General features: G+C 47.5%; 6 protein-coding genes; 3 read left to right on the top strand and 3 right to left on the bottom strand.

The window, feature by feature from the left end:
* Positions 1-481: 481 nt before the first annotated feature.
* On the top strand, positions 482-4,067 carry CNAG_04026 (chromosome transmission fidelity protein 1). Its single transcript, XM_012191919.1, has 15 exons — positions 482-690; positions 741-1,183; positions 1,227-1,287; positions 1,341-1,584; positions 1,640-1,713; positions 1,764-1,859; positions 1,907-2,006; positions 2,057-2,452; positions 2,504-2,751; positions 2,806-2,976; positions 3,029-3,178; positions 3,229-3,300; positions 3,351-3,435; positions 3,488-3,670; positions 3,727-4,067. Exons 1-15 carry the CDS (start codon positions 547-549, stop codon positions 3,915-3,917), a joined length of 2,658 nt encoding a protein of 885 aa, XP_012047309.1. The 5' UTR covers positions 482-546; the 3' UTR covers positions 3,918-4,067.
* On the bottom strand, positions 4,000-5,810 carry CNAG_04025 (transaldolase). XM_012192231.1 has 5 exons: positions 5,242-5,810; positions 5,037-5,182; positions 4,815-4,978; positions 4,612-4,765; positions 4,000-4,553 (listed from the first exon to the last, which is right to left on the bottom strand). The coding sequence occupies exons 1-5, from the start codon at positions 5,476-5,478 to the stop codon at positions 4,115-4,117; spliced, it is 1,140 nt and encodes a 379-aa protein (XP_012047621.1). The 5' UTR covers positions 5,479-5,810; the 3' UTR covers positions 4,000-4,114.
* Positions 5,811-7,500: 1,690 nt separating this feature from the next.
* CNAG_04024 (sugar transporter) lies at positions 7,501-10,322 on the top strand. XM_012191918.1 has 8 exons: positions 7,501-7,568; positions 7,623-7,690; positions 7,742-7,982; positions 8,037-8,206; positions 8,260-8,372; positions 8,423-8,585; positions 8,644-9,148; positions 9,213-10,322. Exons 3-8 carry the CDS (start codon positions 7,747-7,749, stop codon positions 9,403-9,405), a joined length of 1,380 nt encoding a protein of 459 aa, XP_012047308.1. The 5' UTR covers positions 7,501-7,568; positions 7,623-7,690; positions 7,742-7,746; the 3' UTR covers positions 9,406-10,322.
* On the bottom strand, positions 10,212-10,841 carry CNAG_07490 (hypothetical protein). The gene is made up of 3 exons (XM_012192372.1): positions 10,590-10,841; positions 10,412-10,542; positions 10,212-10,348 (listed from the first exon to the last, which is right to left on the bottom strand). Exons 2-3 carry the CDS (start codon positions 10,532-10,534, stop codon positions 10,322-10,324), a joined length of 150 nt encoding a protein of 49 aa, XP_012047762.1. The 5' UTR covers positions 10,535-10,542; positions 10,590-10,841; the 3' UTR covers positions 10,212-10,321.
* A 469-nt stretch (positions 10,842-11,310) lies between these two features.
* Positions 11,311-14,527, top strand: CNAG_04023 (hypothetical protein). XM_012192230.1 has 3 exons: positions 11,311-11,966; positions 12,020-12,983; positions 13,041-14,527. Exons 1-3 carry the CDS (start codon positions 11,756-11,758, stop codon positions 14,131-14,133), a joined length of 2,268 nt encoding a protein of 755 aa, XP_012047620.1. The 5' UTR covers positions 11,311-11,755; the 3' UTR covers positions 14,134-14,527.
* A 71-nt stretch (positions 14,528-14,598) lies between these two features.
* CNAG_04022 (translation initiation factor) overlaps positions 14,599-14,945 on the bottom strand; it is a 3,738-nt gene continuing 3,391 nt past the window's right edge. The window contains exon 6 of the mRNA XM_012191917.1: positions 14,599-14,945. This exon is cut by the window's right edge and continues 224 nt beyond it.

Raw genomic sequence — 14,945 nt, 5'->3', positions numbered from 1 at the left:
TGTAGAGTCGTTGTTGAAATGGGATACTTTATTATTTTTACTTTCTTTTACTAAGAAGTCCACTATAGGTACTTAGTCCACCCTAGGCTAGCTATCTGTGTGATTCTCCTTAGATATAATCTATCTTCGTATACGCAGCCTTATAGGCAAAAGCTTTATAGCGCAAATACAGCAGGACTGTATCAGCAACACCAGCATGCTCGACATGAGACCCGAGCTTAACTAATTGTTACCACTATACCAAACTATCATCAGATACATAGGGTATTTTCATCGTATGTACTATGACCACCACAGCCAAACCTTTGGGAGGCTATATTCCCTAGCAGCCTTTAACGTCGTAAAGTCCATCATCAGCCTTGGATATCATGGGTGGAGGCCGACGGAACCTAATGGATGCATGTCCGTGGGAGACTTTAGGGGTTTTACACTACAACGCGTCGACGCGTTTGTGTGTGTGGGACATTAACTTGTTCGTTGACGGCGATTTGCCTTTCATATCATTTTTTTTTGTGTTGACACAGCTATAACGAACATGATTTGATAATGATAAACCAACCAACAAACTCTGCGGCTCCTTCTCTCCCTACACCAGAGACATTTCCCTTCCCATATCCTAAGCCTTATGACATCCAGTTAGACTTGATGCGCGTCGTCTTTAGGGCCATCGAAGATGGCAAGATAGCAATTGTGAGTCTCAATTTCATGCTTTGTGATTAAGCCTCTAAGTAATCGTACAGGTCGAGTCACCTACAGGAACAGGCAAATCTCTGTCCCTTTTGACGTCAACCCTCACTTGGCTATCCCAGCATCAAGCAAGACTTGACACTGCCGCCGAAGCCTCACTTCGACAACAATTTGCAGCTGACGATCCCGATGATCCACCATGGGTCATTGAACATGCTGTCAAGGTAAAGATGAATGAGCTCAGGGCTGTGCAGCTGGAGAGGGAAGAGAGGCTGGAGAAAGCTAGGAAAAAAGAGATGAGGATGAGAAGGGAAGGTGGTGTAGGAGCGTTTAGGCATGGGTTGGGATGTGGGAAGAGAGTCAAGACGGGAGCTGAGGGTATGGGAAAAGCAAAGTCGGGGGAAACTAAAGAAGATGATTTCTTGCCCGAGGATAAGGAGGAAGATAATGAAGAAGGGCCTTATTTGTCAAGAGAGGTGCGCGAGCTGATGAGCAAGTGAGTGATTGAATGGCAATAGCTGCGACTAAGCCATTTCCAGATTCGAACCTTCAGGGACCATGCGCAAAGAAGTGGACGAAGGTGAGGATGATGTGCCCAAGGTTCGTCTATGCGCTATTATGATGCAATTTGAACATGGCTGAACAGGCTTTAGGTATACTACACTTCACGTACTCATACACAACTCCGTCAATTGACTTCCGAACTTCTCAAAACATCATTCGCCAGCTATGATTCTGTACCGGAATCTCCTTCAGCTGAAGCACCGTCACATGGTGTCAGCCTAGTCCCCTTAGGAAGTCGTAAACAGCTGTGTATAAACGAAAAGATTCGGGCATTGGCTAGAAAAGGCGGTGATGAAAGGATGAACGAAGCATGTTTGGATATGCAAAAGTCGGGTAAGTCTGGTCAACCTTATCAAGGCGTATAGCTGAAAGTCACAACTGTTGACAGGTAAAGCAAGATGTGAATTCTTACCAGCAAAAGCAGACGAAATAACGATGCTTGACGTACGAGACACGATCTTAGTCAGTTTTGAATTCATCCTAGAAATAGAAGTACTGATGACAGATTACAGGCGTCCGTAAAAGACATTGAAGATATTGTGACGATGGGGAAGAAATCTTGTGTCTGCCCATATTATGCTACTCGAAAGGCTGTAAAGCAGAGCCAGGTATGTATACAAGTACCTAAAGCCATGTCCAGCTAACATAGTCCTAGATTGTTACTCTACCATATAATTTGCTTCTTCAGAAAAATTCTCGTGAAGCCTTGGGCATAAAGCTCAAGAACCAAGTAGTGGTTATTGATGAAGCTCATAGTAAGGACCCTTTTTTCCCTGGCGGCGCCTTTTCTGACGGCGGCGAACAGATTTGATCGACACACTCCTGTCCATTCATTGCACGACTCTGACCTCAACAAATCTTGCCAACGCAATGTCCCAACTCCAGCAATATCACCAACGCTTCAAAACACGTTTAAAGTCCATACATTTCTTGTGGATTCAGCAGGTCTTGAGTTTGCTCCGAGGTCTAATCCGCGTTTGCGATAAGTTTATCCAAGACGCCAAAGCCCAGAGGAAGGAAAGCGGACCGGTAGGAAAGCCCAAAGCAGAAGTTCTTGACGTAAATACTCTTATGAGGAGAATTGGGGGCGGAAGTGATCAGGTGAATCCTATAGAGCTAGTCGCTTATCTTAAGGAGAGTAAGCTGGCGAGAAAGATAAATGGTTTCTTCGAGCATGTGGCGGAGCAAGCTGCTTTGAAAGGTGAGTTATAACTCTGCACTCAAGAACTGCCACTCAAATCTGGCTGGATAGACGTCAAGACCTCACGAAGTGCTACAGCACGGCATGCTTCGATAACGGCCTTTCACAATGTAGAATCCTTCCTGTTATCCCTCGTAGATGCGAAGGATGACGGTAGGATTCTTTTGTCCATTGATGATTTGAATGAATCAGAGCCAGTTGTTGTCATCAAATACGTCTTACTGAATCCCTCTGAGAGGTTCAAAGAAGTTGTCGAAGAAGCTAGGAGCGTAATCTTAGCTGGAGGTACAATGGAGCCTGTGTGTCTACATACCTGTTCCGTGCTATGCTCGAGAACGCTGACAGGGATACAGATAACAGACTTCTTGCAACAACTCTTCCCTTCTATACCTAAAGACCGCCTCTCGACTCTTTCCTGCTCACATGTCATACCCAAAGAGAATCTTCTCACTCAAGTCGTCAGTGTGGGTCCGAGAAAAAGCGAATTTGAGTTCAAGTTCGGTAACAGGAATGATGAGGCTTTGGTGAGTTATACGCGGAAGTGGTTCTTGGGTGGGAGTGACTTATCACTTGCAGTTAACCGATCTGGGAGCAGTCTTACAAGCTACAATAGGTGTGGTACCAGACGGCGTCGTTGTCTTCCTCCCGTCGTACGCTTTCTTGGATAAAGTGAGAGCTCTCTGGACGAAATCGGGATTGTTGCAAAGGTTAGGTGAGCGTAAACAGGTAAGTAAAATTCCGATCAGCCGAAACATGTGCTGATCTTCTACGGGTAGTTGTTCTATGAGCCTCAAACGTCTGGTGATGTTGAAACTATTCTTCGTGATTATGCTCTGGCTATCTCATCTGTGAGCGTTTCTGATACGGACTTGATCTTTTGCTGACTAAACCCTTCCAGTGTTATGCGACATCTACCGCTGGTCAAAAGTCTCGTAAGACAGGTGCGCTTATGTTTGCGGTCGTCGGGGGTAAACTTTCAGAAGGTGCCGCTTGTTCTAATTATGTTGTTACCAAATGGCCCTAATATTTATTTAGGTATTAACTTTTCGGACAATCTTGGCCGCTGTGTCATCATGGTTGGCCTTCCGTTCGCCAATGTCAGCTCAGTCGAACTCCAGGAGCGTATGAGATACGTCGAAACTATCCCGGGTGCCAGCCAAGGGGCTTCCAGGGAAATGTACGAGAATCTGTGTATGAGAGCCGTCAATCAATCCATCGGTGAGGCCTTATTTCACTCTCATGCCCATCAGACAAAAGCTCATGTTTCGCTGCAGGCCGAGCCATCAGACATGCCAATGACTATGCCACAATTCTACTCGTCGATAAACGTTACGCGACTTCTCGTATCCGTAACAAACTTCCGAAATGGATTGGGGAAGACGTAAAGGTGCCGCAAGACTTTGGAGGAGTTGCCAGAGGGGTGGCAGCATTTTTCAAGGAAAAGAAGGACAGGGGACTTACATAATCTTATTGTATAGTAGTGTATTTATTCATCCTGCATATGTTCTCTTGACGAGCACTGTATATTATCATTGCAACAGCTTAAGCGAAGTTGATCTTTTGTGACATATTCTTTTGTATAGTTTTCATTCCTGCAACTATAAACACTTTATACACATCACTACGTTAAACGGGCACGAGCCACAGCGGTATGAACATGACTTAAGCATAAAGTTTCTGCAACCTTTCAATTTCAACCCTCGACTCCTCCTCTCCACCCTTGAAGAGCTCCAAAGCATCCCTCAAGCGAACTTTGGTAACCTCATCTTCCTCATTATACTTATCCAAAACCCCATCCTCCAAATAGTCTACATCAGTGCTGGCCATCTTCCAGTCCTTCTCCATCAAAGCGCTCAATGGATCTGCTTTTGCCATTTCTGCCATCCTCTTCTTCGAAACAGAGGGCTCGGGGGCAGACCAAGTGGCCCATTTGACGTTAGGTTCGTCGAGTTCTGAGCGAACGCGAACCTGCCACTCGCCGCCTTTACGGTATTCTGGCAAGCGAGAAGTCGAGCAAAGGTCTTCCATGCAGCCAACAAGGATAGTAGCGTGGTCGGCGCCAAGTTCCGGCAAGGCCATGGCTTCGCGTGCGGTGATGAACCTAATCAAGTATGTCAGCTTCCAATCGAGGCCATGTCATCCTGGGAAGAAATACTCACGAGGCCCCCTTGATGAGGGGCTGGACTTTACCGGTCTCCTTGGCCAGTCGATCATAGGTTTCGCGGATGTGTCTCATGCGGAATGACATGGGGTGCTGTGTAGCAGGGTCTGCCACATCGGGCCAAAGACTGTAATCAACATGGGCTCGCACCTCTATGGACATTATCAGTGCCTTTTCCACATGCTATGGTGGGCTGCTTACCGTTGTAGTAGGGACTAATGGAGAGCATGCCGGCTTGAGAGCACGCTATAGCCTGAGGGAGGGAGAAGAGCGAGGTACCGAGGGTTCTGATACCCTCTTCGTTGAGAATCTTTGCTGCCTGGACACCGGCAGTAGTGGCGGGTACTTTAATGCAGTATCGATCCCTATGGCGAGTCAGTTTTGTCTCGAAACTGTTTCCAGATTAGGTGTTTTCCTGCTTACCGAGAAATACCCTCAGCTTGGAATGCCTTGTCGTAAGCACGAGCGTGCGAAATGATGGCGTCCTTGTCAAAGGCCTTGGTCGGAGTAGTTTGGGCAAGGACACGGCCTTGGATGTAAGGGATGACCCTCTTTGCAAATCGAGCGGTCTGTATCTCCAATTAGCTCTTGACCCATAGACTCAGCAGAGACCATCGGAGCGACTTACCAAAACAGTTTGGACGTCAAACCAATTCGCGCCCTTAAGTTCTCTAATCGTCTTCTCCACAAGCTCCTTGTTCTCGGGATTCTTGAGCTGCTCATTGGTTAAAAGCTGGTTGGAGGTCATATCGTGGGCTTTGATAGGCAAGTTCGCAGCCACCTTGGGATCCATGGAGTCTGTGTCAATTTTGACTCCAGCAGCTTCAAGCTGCTCGAGAAGAGTGAGTTCAGGTCGTGAGATCATCTTGACTTGACGCAGTAATGTTCGTTGTAATCCGCAGAGTTGTTGTCAGATACTAGGGGAATGGGAAAGAAGACAGCAGTCGGACAGTAGCCTTGCTCTTATATCATGCGCCCAGGCCATTCGGACATAGACTATGGAATCTATGCCACTTTTGCCATTCGCCGAGTAATCTACGTGGGACACAAGCCAAAAGTGATCTCCCGTTTCTCAGGCATTAACTCATTGCGCCGGTCGCCGGATTGTGGCTAAAAGCCATGGGCTTGTACTAATAGGATTTTTTAAACTGCAGGTGATCAAGGAGAAGCTGAGGTTCAATTCTCCGCAATTTTAACGACAATTCACCGACCAGATGGACGACGACGCCAGCCACCGGCAGGCAGGCGGTGCTGTGACCTGATTTATCTTCATTCCGTAATTTCGCCGTGACAGGGACTCAGGCTACTAATCCTCTATATAGAGGCTCTGATCTTAGATGAGTCCAGACTCCCAGATTACTGTTGGCCAAAGTAGTACGTTACAGATTCATAGATGCAGGAATAATGTACGGGCAGTGGGCCGAATCCGAAAACGCTTGTTGAGATGTAATGCGACATCGCCCGATAAGATACCATAACTACGCCTTATACTTGTAATACTGTTGTAAGTATCTGTCCCCTACCCTTGGACGACTGGTTGTTGAACGAGTCCTGACGAGAAGAAGGGGCGCGTGTAATAGTAATGCATACATTAGTGAACCTACAATCGTCAGCGGCTCCTTGCGTGCTTTAGCCTTCATAATTGCATAGGAGTGGGGGACCCACCTGGAGATAGCAGTTCGGGCTTCCTTAGAACGTCGCATTCGGCAATTTAAGTTTTTTGCCGAATGTGACGGGTAGTCTTCCCGTCGCTTGTTGCGCACCCGAGCATCCCACACTTCTTCCTGGCTTGTTCAAAACAGGCCGATCGGAATCAGATAGCGCAGGAACAGGATGATGACGTATTTAGAATGCGGAGACCCCTCTGGGGCGACTACGGGGAAAGGTGCCTGAACATTGCCAACGGACTTTTCGATCGTTCACAAGTCACGGGACTGTTGTTGGGTGGAAGAGACGAGCATTGAGTATGAAGAGAAGAAGAGCATAAGCAGAGGAGTTGTTAGTTCGTACTCAATGTCAGGTTGAAATCACAGAAGGGCCGACTATTCACCGATCTATTGCTATGTTTGGCTCCAGTCTCGTCGTCATCTCTTAGTCGGTCGGGTCGCTCACCGGCCGCTTTCTGCCGGTCGAGTCATGAAGAGCTGTAGTGAGACAGACATATAAGGAGAAGAATGGGCCTTCTTTCTTGACAACCAGAGTAGCTAAATATCCACATCTACCGATAAGTTAGGGCAGCAACATCCTGCAGCTTAATCCTCGCTCCTCTTTCATCTAGCGTAGCAATATGTCTATCATCCCTCCCTCCTCCCCCGGGAGTGATCATTCTTTCCCCACCAGCTCTGGAGATAAGCCTGAGAAGTTCCATCAAATTGATCATCTTGAAGACGTCGACGTCGAGGATAGTCGGGGACAAGACGTCCGTAACAGAAACCGCAATGTCAGCGCCAAGTGAGTACACTTCCTTTCGTTAACTACAGTGCTTAATAGCCCCCCTCAGGATTCAAAACCCCCTATATGGCCTCTCAAAGGCTAAACTCTTCAATTTGGCCGATCAGTTCAGCTCCGACAATGGCTTCGAAGACAAGCAAGACCTTTTCAGGCGCGCAGCTCTTTTGTCTCAGCGACCTAATGACTTTGAAGATATCACAGAACTTACGGAAGAAGACAAGTATTGGATTAGGAGGGAAAAGACCAGTGAGTATTGGCTAGTCCCTTTTGGCAGTGTTAGCTTGGGCCTTCTGCGTTTGACGAAGTGCTTGACTTCCTCGGAAGAACCAAACAATGAAGAGCGGACATGGCCGCTCTGTCCGCGTCTTACCGGATGATCAAACAAGCCAAAGTTCTCCGCTGATGGCATGCTTTGGTTTTCACAGACCGCTGGGATCAGACTCGCGCGCTTTACTTCCTTGTCATCGTTTGCAGTATCGGAAGTGCTATCCAAGGATGGGACAAGTGGGTAACTTCCACTAAACGCTTCTTATTGGGCTGATATGAGCCCCATCATAGCACGGGAGCCAATGGTGCAAACCTCTCTTTCCCGACAGAGTTTGGGATTGCAGACAACACATGGCTGGGTAAGTTGCGCATGCTAAATATGGTATAGAACTATACTTACTTTGTCCTAGTTGGAATGGTTAACTCTGCCCCCTCTATCACCGTCGGTGCTGTATCTGCCATGCTCACTGACCCAATCAACTACTACATCGGCCGTCGTGGTACTATTTTTGTGACCGGTCTCTTTTGTGTCTTCCCCGTACTCTGCCAAGCATTCACGAGGAACTGGTGGGAGTTGTTCATCTGTAGAATTCTCCTTGGTGTGGGCATGGGTATGAAGATTACCACAATCCCGATCATGACGGCAGAAACGTGAGTTGCAACAGCTACGAAACCAGTATAAGATGCTCATTATACCGCATTAAGTGCTCCCGCGTCCATCAGAGGTGCTTTGGTTATGTCTTTCCAGCTCTGGGTTGCCTTTGGTATCTTTTTTGGTTTCTGCTCCAACCTAATGTTCTACCAAATCGGTCGTATTGCTTGGCGAGTCCAGTTAGCTGCTGCCTTCGTTCCCGCGGTGCCCCTTCTTTTTCTGAGTAAGTAAATATATGAAGAACCCCAAGGCGCATGTTGATGTAAATTCATAAAGTCTGGTTTGTACCGGAGTCTCCTCGATGGTTGATGAAGAAGATGAGGTACCCGCAAGCTTTTGCGTCTTTCTGCAGGCTTAGGAAATCTGAGATCCAAGCGGCTCGGGACATGGTACGTCAGCGCTCTTTCATATATATCGACATTTACTGATTCCACCCCAGTTCTATGCCCACTGTCAACTTGAAGAAGAGCGTGAGGCCTTCAAAGGTACCACATACTTTTCCCGCTTCAAGGACTTATTTGTCCAGCCCCGTTTGAGGAGGGCAAACTTGGCTAGTTGGGTTGTGATGATTTCACAACAACTCTGTGGAATCAACATCATGTGTAAGTAACTTTTGACGTTACCACTTCCAAACCCCCGCTAATATAAATTTCCCGATAGCCTTCTATTCGTCCACCATCTTCGCAGAGGCTGGTTATGACACTCGTCAATGTCTGCTCGCATCTTTCGGTTTCGGACTGGTCAATACTGTCTTCGCTTTCCCTGCTATTTGGACAATCGACACTTTTGGTCGACGTAACCTTCTTCTCACCACCTTCCCCTGTATGGCTCTTATGCTTTTCTGGGCTGGATCTATGTTCTTCATGGAAGAATCTAACTCTGTTCGTGTACCCATCCTCGCTCTAGCGATCTATCTTTTCACCGCTTTCTACTCCCCCGGTATGGGTCCCGTGCCATTTGTCTACGCTGCTGAAGCTCAGCCTCTCACGCATCGAGAAATCGGTATGAGTTGGGCTGTGCAACAGAACAACATGTGGGCAGCGGTCCTTGGTTTGACATTCCCGAGTATGTTAGTGGCGATGAAGCCTTGGGGAGCATTCTACTTTTACGCGGGCACGAACCTTCTCGCTTGGATCCTAATCTTCTTCTTTACCCCCGAGACTGCGTAAGTAGCAACCTCAATCCTACGTCTTTTAGCTCTGACGCTGATACTTGGCTACTTGATCTAGTCAGCGAACTCTCGAGGAACTTGACTACGTCTTTGCGGTTCCTGTCCCAGTCTTTGCAAAGTACCAAGCGACAAAGTGGCTCCCATGGGTTATTAAGCGATACATCTTCTTCCGCAAAGGAGCTCGCCTTGAACCCCTGTACAAGCTTGAAGGTGTTGCGACTGAGGGGACAATGGTGGAAAGGTTCCATTAGATCACATGGGCAGTTTAGTTCAACACGGATCTGTTTGGAAGTAAGGTGAGGTGGGTGATATTCGGTATTTGTTTTATAGTGTTTATCCTTTTGAGTGACGTGATCCTAGTAGTTTCAGGTTCAAATTGTATCGAAGTAGAATAGAGGTGTAACCCTCATGTATTGGGAATATCATTTCAAATGGCCATTAGCCAAACCACTTATACGTCAAAAATAGCATTGTCAAAACACCTGAATTACGGATACAAATATTTCAGATCTCACATTCGAAGCACAGACAAAACCAAAAGAATAAGCCAAGTAATCTTCAACCCTCATTCTTCATACTCTCCCAAATCACGTGAAGGAGCCATAGCCTTAACAGGCCTAGGTGCAACTACACCTACTCGCATGCCCATGTGCAGATCCCTCCATCGGATAATCCGAGGACAGATGCCTGTTATAGGCATGCATTGGTAAGCATGCTCATTGTCCATCGAATCCATCACCTGCGGCTTCCCGATCCCTGTGAGATTTCCTTCACGGACACAATAATACTCTGAAGGAATTTTAGCCTGACCTTCGCAGTGAATTACGAAAGATGATTGGGACGAGGCCAAATACGACTATTTAGTACGGATAGGAGTATGATAGTCGTTACGCATAATCGTGATAGCCAACGGCAGATTCGCAGATTCTTGAGAAAAGGTGGTGCTTTAGATGTGGGAGAACATACTCATGACCTCGTTTCAAATCTTCCATAAGAGAGTCTTTGCGAGAAAGTAGATCTGAATGGGCATTGGATGCCTCGTATGGGGTATTAGAAGCTTTGCGACAGACTTTGTCCGAGAAAGCGGCATTGGTTAATCATATCAGGTTGAAGATGAAATAGATTGTGATTACCAGCCTTGTCGTGCTTTTTACCTATAGCACCTAACTACGCCTCATGAATCCTATTTCCTTTCTATCATTCTCTCTGTCAGAATGGGTTCAAGCTAGAAAGCAGGAAAATGTTCGCAAGACTTACGGCGAGAAGAGTGAAGTATTTCGACACACCCGTGTTGACATCCTCGCATCCCTCGTCAACTTTCTTTGCAAACTTTCCTGTCGCTTCAACCATCTCATCAAACATGGCAGCTACAGAACGCATTGTTTGTGCTGGTCGGTAAATCAGCTTAATCCCAGATAGCAAAAAGTCATTGCACCTGGTCTCCGGTTTCATCCATACATTCTACCATATTCTTCAGTGCCGATGCCAACTTCTTTCCAGCCTTCGCTGCATTCCCATCGCATGTTTATGTTCGTTCCACGCATCCAGTAATGCTACCATTTCTTTGACATTCGTAAAATGCGTCTCTCCTGCTGAGACTTTCTTCGGTGCAGGTTATTGGCCAGTGGCAAATATGAGGAGACTGCTCTGTTGCCTGTTGAAGGGATAGGAGAGGCTCGAGGTGAAGGAACATTCGGAGAGGTCAGAGCAGGATAGACAGCGAAGTCTGTAAGGGTAATATCGAGGGGGTCAGCATTATATCCATATTATATATATATGTATTATATGAGTTATGACAGGGATAACAACATGAAATGATGGTTATTCAACTGCAGGATGGGAGAGAATATTCACAGAACACGACAATTTGATAGGATGCATACGCCACACACGTGAATGAGCTGTACACATGCTGGGAAGTCAAGCTGAGTGTCAGCGAAGGATCTAGAAGAAGGGTCAGCTGCGATTCCGATTGTTCTCAATACCACAACTTCCATGGCTTATGCCATACTAAGTTATGCTGTTTGGCAGTAGAGGAGCGATGATGAGCATATGCATATCTTTGAAATCAGGTTGTCGTTGAAAAGGACGAAAGAAAGCAGAAGCGATATAACGAAGACGCTGTCGGGACTTGGCTTGGCCGCTGGGAGCCCATTTTTTACTTGTTTTGCACCTCAATAAGACTCCCTCCCGCCCATCCAAAAACCTAATTTCGCCACCGGAACATCTCTCAACCCCATCCATCGCATCAAGCTCGTCGTCCACGAGTATAGCTAATCAAAACACCAACAGGTTCGATTTTCTTACGATACTAGCGACGCGATCGAACACCACCCAGCAGCCAATAGGAGTGCAGATTTTAACAGTGCCACACCACGACTCCACTCTTCGTGTCTTCCGATCTATTTCATTCCCATCTATACATCCAACCTCTTCCCGGTCCATCCATCTTTTCATCCAGCACCTTTCGCCAGCAACGGGTGTGAAGAGCAGATTCACAAGGGAGCAACATCTCGACCGGTCGATTTCGCGGAAAGGAAGCAGATTGATCCCTTCTGTTGTTGACCTGTTTGGTCCCGTCGACATCCACCCACACGTTACATGGAGGTACTCCCTCCGACCTATCAAGGACAGTCCTGGCAGCAACAAGCTCAAGTGCATCCTCAACAGCACCAGTATCCCCACCACAGTGGAGTAGAAGCTCAAAACCAGAGACTCGGGAACGATATGAACGCGTCGAGTGTCGTTGTACCGGCGCCGGCACCTGTTCCAATGCATATGCATGGGCGATACTCTAGCCGTTGGGCGCATGGTGAGTAGCTGTATGCATATGGGACGTATCAGGACTAATGATGTTGGATGTAGGTCGCATCGCCCAACCTTTTAACCTGCCAGCTTCTCCGCAGGCAAGCGCGCCGATAGCTTCCCCGGTTAAAAAAGCCGAGCAGCTCGATCGCGGGCATTCTCGTTTCCAGCAGCTTCTCCAGCAAAAGATTGCTGCTGAGCAGCATTTGGAGTCTTCGACTCCGATGACTGCTTCAGCGTCCCAGATGCCTCTCCAGATGGCAGCCTCGTTTGCCAAGATGGATGCTGTCGATACAGTTTTCCACAAGCAGTTTGCCAGCAGGCATTACGTCGGACCTGACGGACAGGCGATGGCTACCGTGGTGAAGCAGGAGCCGGACCTACCATACACTTCCCAGCCACCTCAGCAATCGAATCCATATCTTTACAACGATGTATCTATCGGTGCGCAGGCGTCTATTCCGGTTGGAGTTTCTGGGATGTACGGCGGTTCTCAGTTTGCCCGTTCATCTCAGCCACCTTCCCAGCGCAATTTTTTCATTGGTAATTACATTAACCCTCCCCCTCCCCCTCCCGTTAAATCCTCTAAAGGAAGGTCCATGACCCGCCTGCAGCAGTCAACCGAAACTCGTACCGAATGGTCATCATCAACCCAAATCAAGATTGAAGGCTCGTCTTACGAACAGGCGCGGGAGCCCATTTTACCCTCCTCGATGGCACAGCAGTCTGTTCAGATGCCGGCTCAAGGCGTTTACTACTCCACAGGCGGCGAGATACCTACGCTCAATGGCTTGACAGGGAATGGAGAAGGATGGGCGAATGGTGATGGTGGTGCGGGTGATATTGGAGGAAATGGTAGTGGCGGTGGTGATGATGGTGGTATGGGCCAAGATGGGAGTGGAAGTGGGAGTGGGGGTAGTGGAAATGGGGATGACGGGGATAGCAAGGGCAGAGGTAACGGTACAGGAGGTAAAGGAAAAAAGCTTGCTCTGGCCTGTCATTTCTGCCGACGTCGAAAGCTCAAGTGAGTCTTAAGCTGTTTCTCACTTTATAGCTTGGCATATTGACATCAGCTTCCCAGGTGTGACGGCCGAAAACCACTCTGTGAAACATGTGCCAAACGCGGTGAAGTCTGCACTTGGGATGAAACCGTTCGCCGGCGTGGACCAGGAAAAGCCACCAAAGAGCGCCGCGAGAAGGCTGCCCGAGAAGCCTTGGCTGCAGGTTTAACCAACGCCAACTCTATCGGTGCTCGATCATCAAGCTCTGGTGCTGGACCTAGCTCACTCTCAATCCCTTTGGGCGATCCGTCGCAAGGCGTAGGAGCTTCAACAGGCGTGGACATCCCGCAAGCGTTAGACCCTCATTTGGGCCTTGAAGAAGGGCATCATGTGCACCATCACCACCATCATCCAGGCCAAGAACATGATCCTCATGATCACGTTGAACATCATGACCTCGACCAACAAGGCGAACATCAACCCCACCATGCCCAGGGACACGAACATGATACCTTGCAACACCAGCTTGATCTTGATATCGATCCGACTTTGATAGCCCTGAGTGCTGTCATGCCGGAGACTCTTGCTGAGCTCGAAAAGGTTCGAGAGAACCATGAACGCGCGCAGGCTCAATCCCACGCCCATGCCCACGAATATGGACATGAACACCACACCCATGGAGGGCAAGGAAATGGGCATGAAGACCTGAATGGGGATGAACAGCAGGAACGCGATACGCGAGCGGCGCTCGCGCACCTTCAAGCACATAGCGAGTTTCCATCACATGATGCCGAGCTCGTCCACGACGAATCTGAGAATCAGCAACTGCCAGTTATCGAGCATACCCATGCCATACAACCGCTAGCTGAGCCTGTCCCTGCATCAACAAATGACGTCTCGCCGGAAGGAGAAGACGTGGATGAATTCCATGGTATCCCAGATATACCAAAAACAGGTATCTTGACCAGTGAGATGTCGTCAGCAGCTGTACCTGAAGAAGGATCAACTAAGGAAGGGTTCGTGACTGGCCAGAAGAGGAGCGCAGAGGTGGATGTGCAAGAAGGGAATGGAGATGTCAAGAGGTTCAAAGTGGAAGATAGGAGTGAACTAGTGGACATCGGTGAAGACGCTGGGTCTTTGGAACACATTGGAGGAGAAGAACAAGGGCACTGAAGCAAAAACGAAAACAAAACAAAAAAAAGTCTAGAGAAACTCTGATATAAAGGGGCGAATGTGGGATGGAACGCTTGAGACGGTCCATATGTTCCCAACAGGCATTGGGTTTATCGAGGGTAATTAAAAAGTCGATGACTGGTAATACAACACAGGAGAATAGACTGAGGAATCAAGTAGTCGTTGCTGGGCTCAGGTTTTGTACTAGGTAATCAGTTATTTCAGATGGGAAAAATGAATCTTTGCGATCCTGGCTCGACGATGGTTCATCTTTTATACCTTGTTCCAAACTGCTATTGCGGTAATTCTCATCGCTTGACAATATCCTTGTTCTGTGATGCAAGACTTTGCATCAAGAAGCCCCCCCACAAGCATGCATTATTTTACAAAAGTAAAACTTGCGCGCCGACTATGTACTTATACATCATACCCAGATGCAAAAAAAGCCCATCGATCAATCACCATACCATACACCCCCCACTCTTCATCACTTTTCTTCTGTATCACCTGGACATCTTCTTCTAGCAACATCCATTAAGTTCTAATTCAGATCCATCGCATGCTCTACTACTACCACGATGCTACTATTTATCACCATGCAACAAAAGAAGAACATTGTTGATAAAATCCCAACATCTCAAACCCCTTTCAATCCCAGTTACATTCTTCTACTTCATAATCCCTCCCGTCTTGATAACCCAAAAAAAACTGAAAACCCATTTTTTGCTTGCTACACATGTTTCTTTGACAAGAAAGAAGAAGGGAAGAAGTTGCTTTGCTAATTTATGATAATATTTCTTTTTTTTTTAGTT

Source organism: Cryptococcus neoformans, chromosome 2 (assembly GCF_000149245.1).
Source record: "Cryptococcus neoformans var. grubii H99 chromosome 2, complete sequence".
NCBI lineage: Eukaryota > Fungi > Basidiomycota > Tremellomycetes > Tremellales > Cryptococcaceae > Cryptococcus > Cryptococcus neoformans.
The sequence above is the reverse complement of the archived record's forward strand: the minus strand, read 5'-3'. Positions and strand labels throughout refer to the sequence as shown.

Excerpts from the sequence above, each read along its gene's own strand:
- CNAG_07490 (XM_012192372.1), bottom strand. The coding sequence starts at position 10,534 with ATGCGTTCTGTAGCTGCCATGTTTGATGAGATGGTTGAAGCGACAGGA. Across the intron at positions 10,349-10,411 it reads AATACTTCACTCTTCTCGCC|AAAGGAAATAGGATTCATGA; the intron begins GTAAGTCTTGCG and ends AGAGAATGATAG.
- CNAG_04025 (XM_012192231.1), bottom strand. The coding sequence starts at position 5,478 with ATGATCTCACGACCTGAACTCACTCTTCTCGAGCAGCTTGAAGCTGCT. Across the intron at positions 4,979-5,036 it reads CAAGCTGAGGGTATTTCTCG|GGATCGATACTGCATTAAAG; the intron begins GTAAGCAGGAAA and ends GACTCGCCATAG. Across the intron at positions 4,554-4,611 it reads CCCCTCATCAAGGGGGCCTC|GTTCATCACCGCACGCGAAG; the intron begins GTGAGTATTTCT and ends ATACTTGATTAG.
- CNAG_04023 (XM_012192230.1), top strand. The coding sequence starts at position 11,756 with ATGGAGGTACTCCCTCCGACCTATCAAGGACAGTCCTGGCAGCAACAA. Across the intron at positions 11,967-12,019 it reads CTCTAGCCGTTGGGCGCATG|GTCGCATCGCCCAACCTTTT; the intron begins GTGAGTAGCTGT and ends TGTTGGATGTAG. Across the intron at positions 12,984-13,040 it reads TGCCGACGTCGAAAGCTCAA|GTGTGACGGCCGAAAACCAC; the intron begins GTGAGTCTTAAG and ends TCAGCTTCCCAG.
- CNAG_04026 (XM_012191919.1), top strand. The coding sequence starts at position 547 with ATGATAAACCAACCAACAAACTCTGCGGCTCCTTCTCTCCCTACACCA. Across the intron at positions 1,860-1,906 it reads AGGCTGTAAAGCAGAGCCAG|ATTGTTACTCTACCATATAA; the intron begins GTATGTATACAA and ends ACATAGTCCTAG. Across the intron at positions 3,179-3,228 it reads GGTTAGGTGAGCGTAAACAG|TTGTTCTATGAGCCTCAAAC; the intron begins GTAAGTAAAATT and ends TTCTACGGGTAG.
- CNAG_04024 (XM_012191918.1), top strand. The coding sequence starts at position 7,747 with ATGGTTAACTCTGCCCCCTCTATCACCGTCGGTGCTGTATCTGCCATG. Across the intron at positions 7,983-8,036 it reads CCGATCATGACGGCAGAAAC|TGCTCCCGCGTCCATCAGAG; the intron begins GTGAGTTGCAAC and ends TACCGCATTAAG. Across the intron at positions 8,373-8,422 it reads TCCAAGCGGCTCGGGACATG|TTCTATGCCCACTGTCAACT; the intron begins GTACGTCAGCGC and ends ATTCCACCCCAG.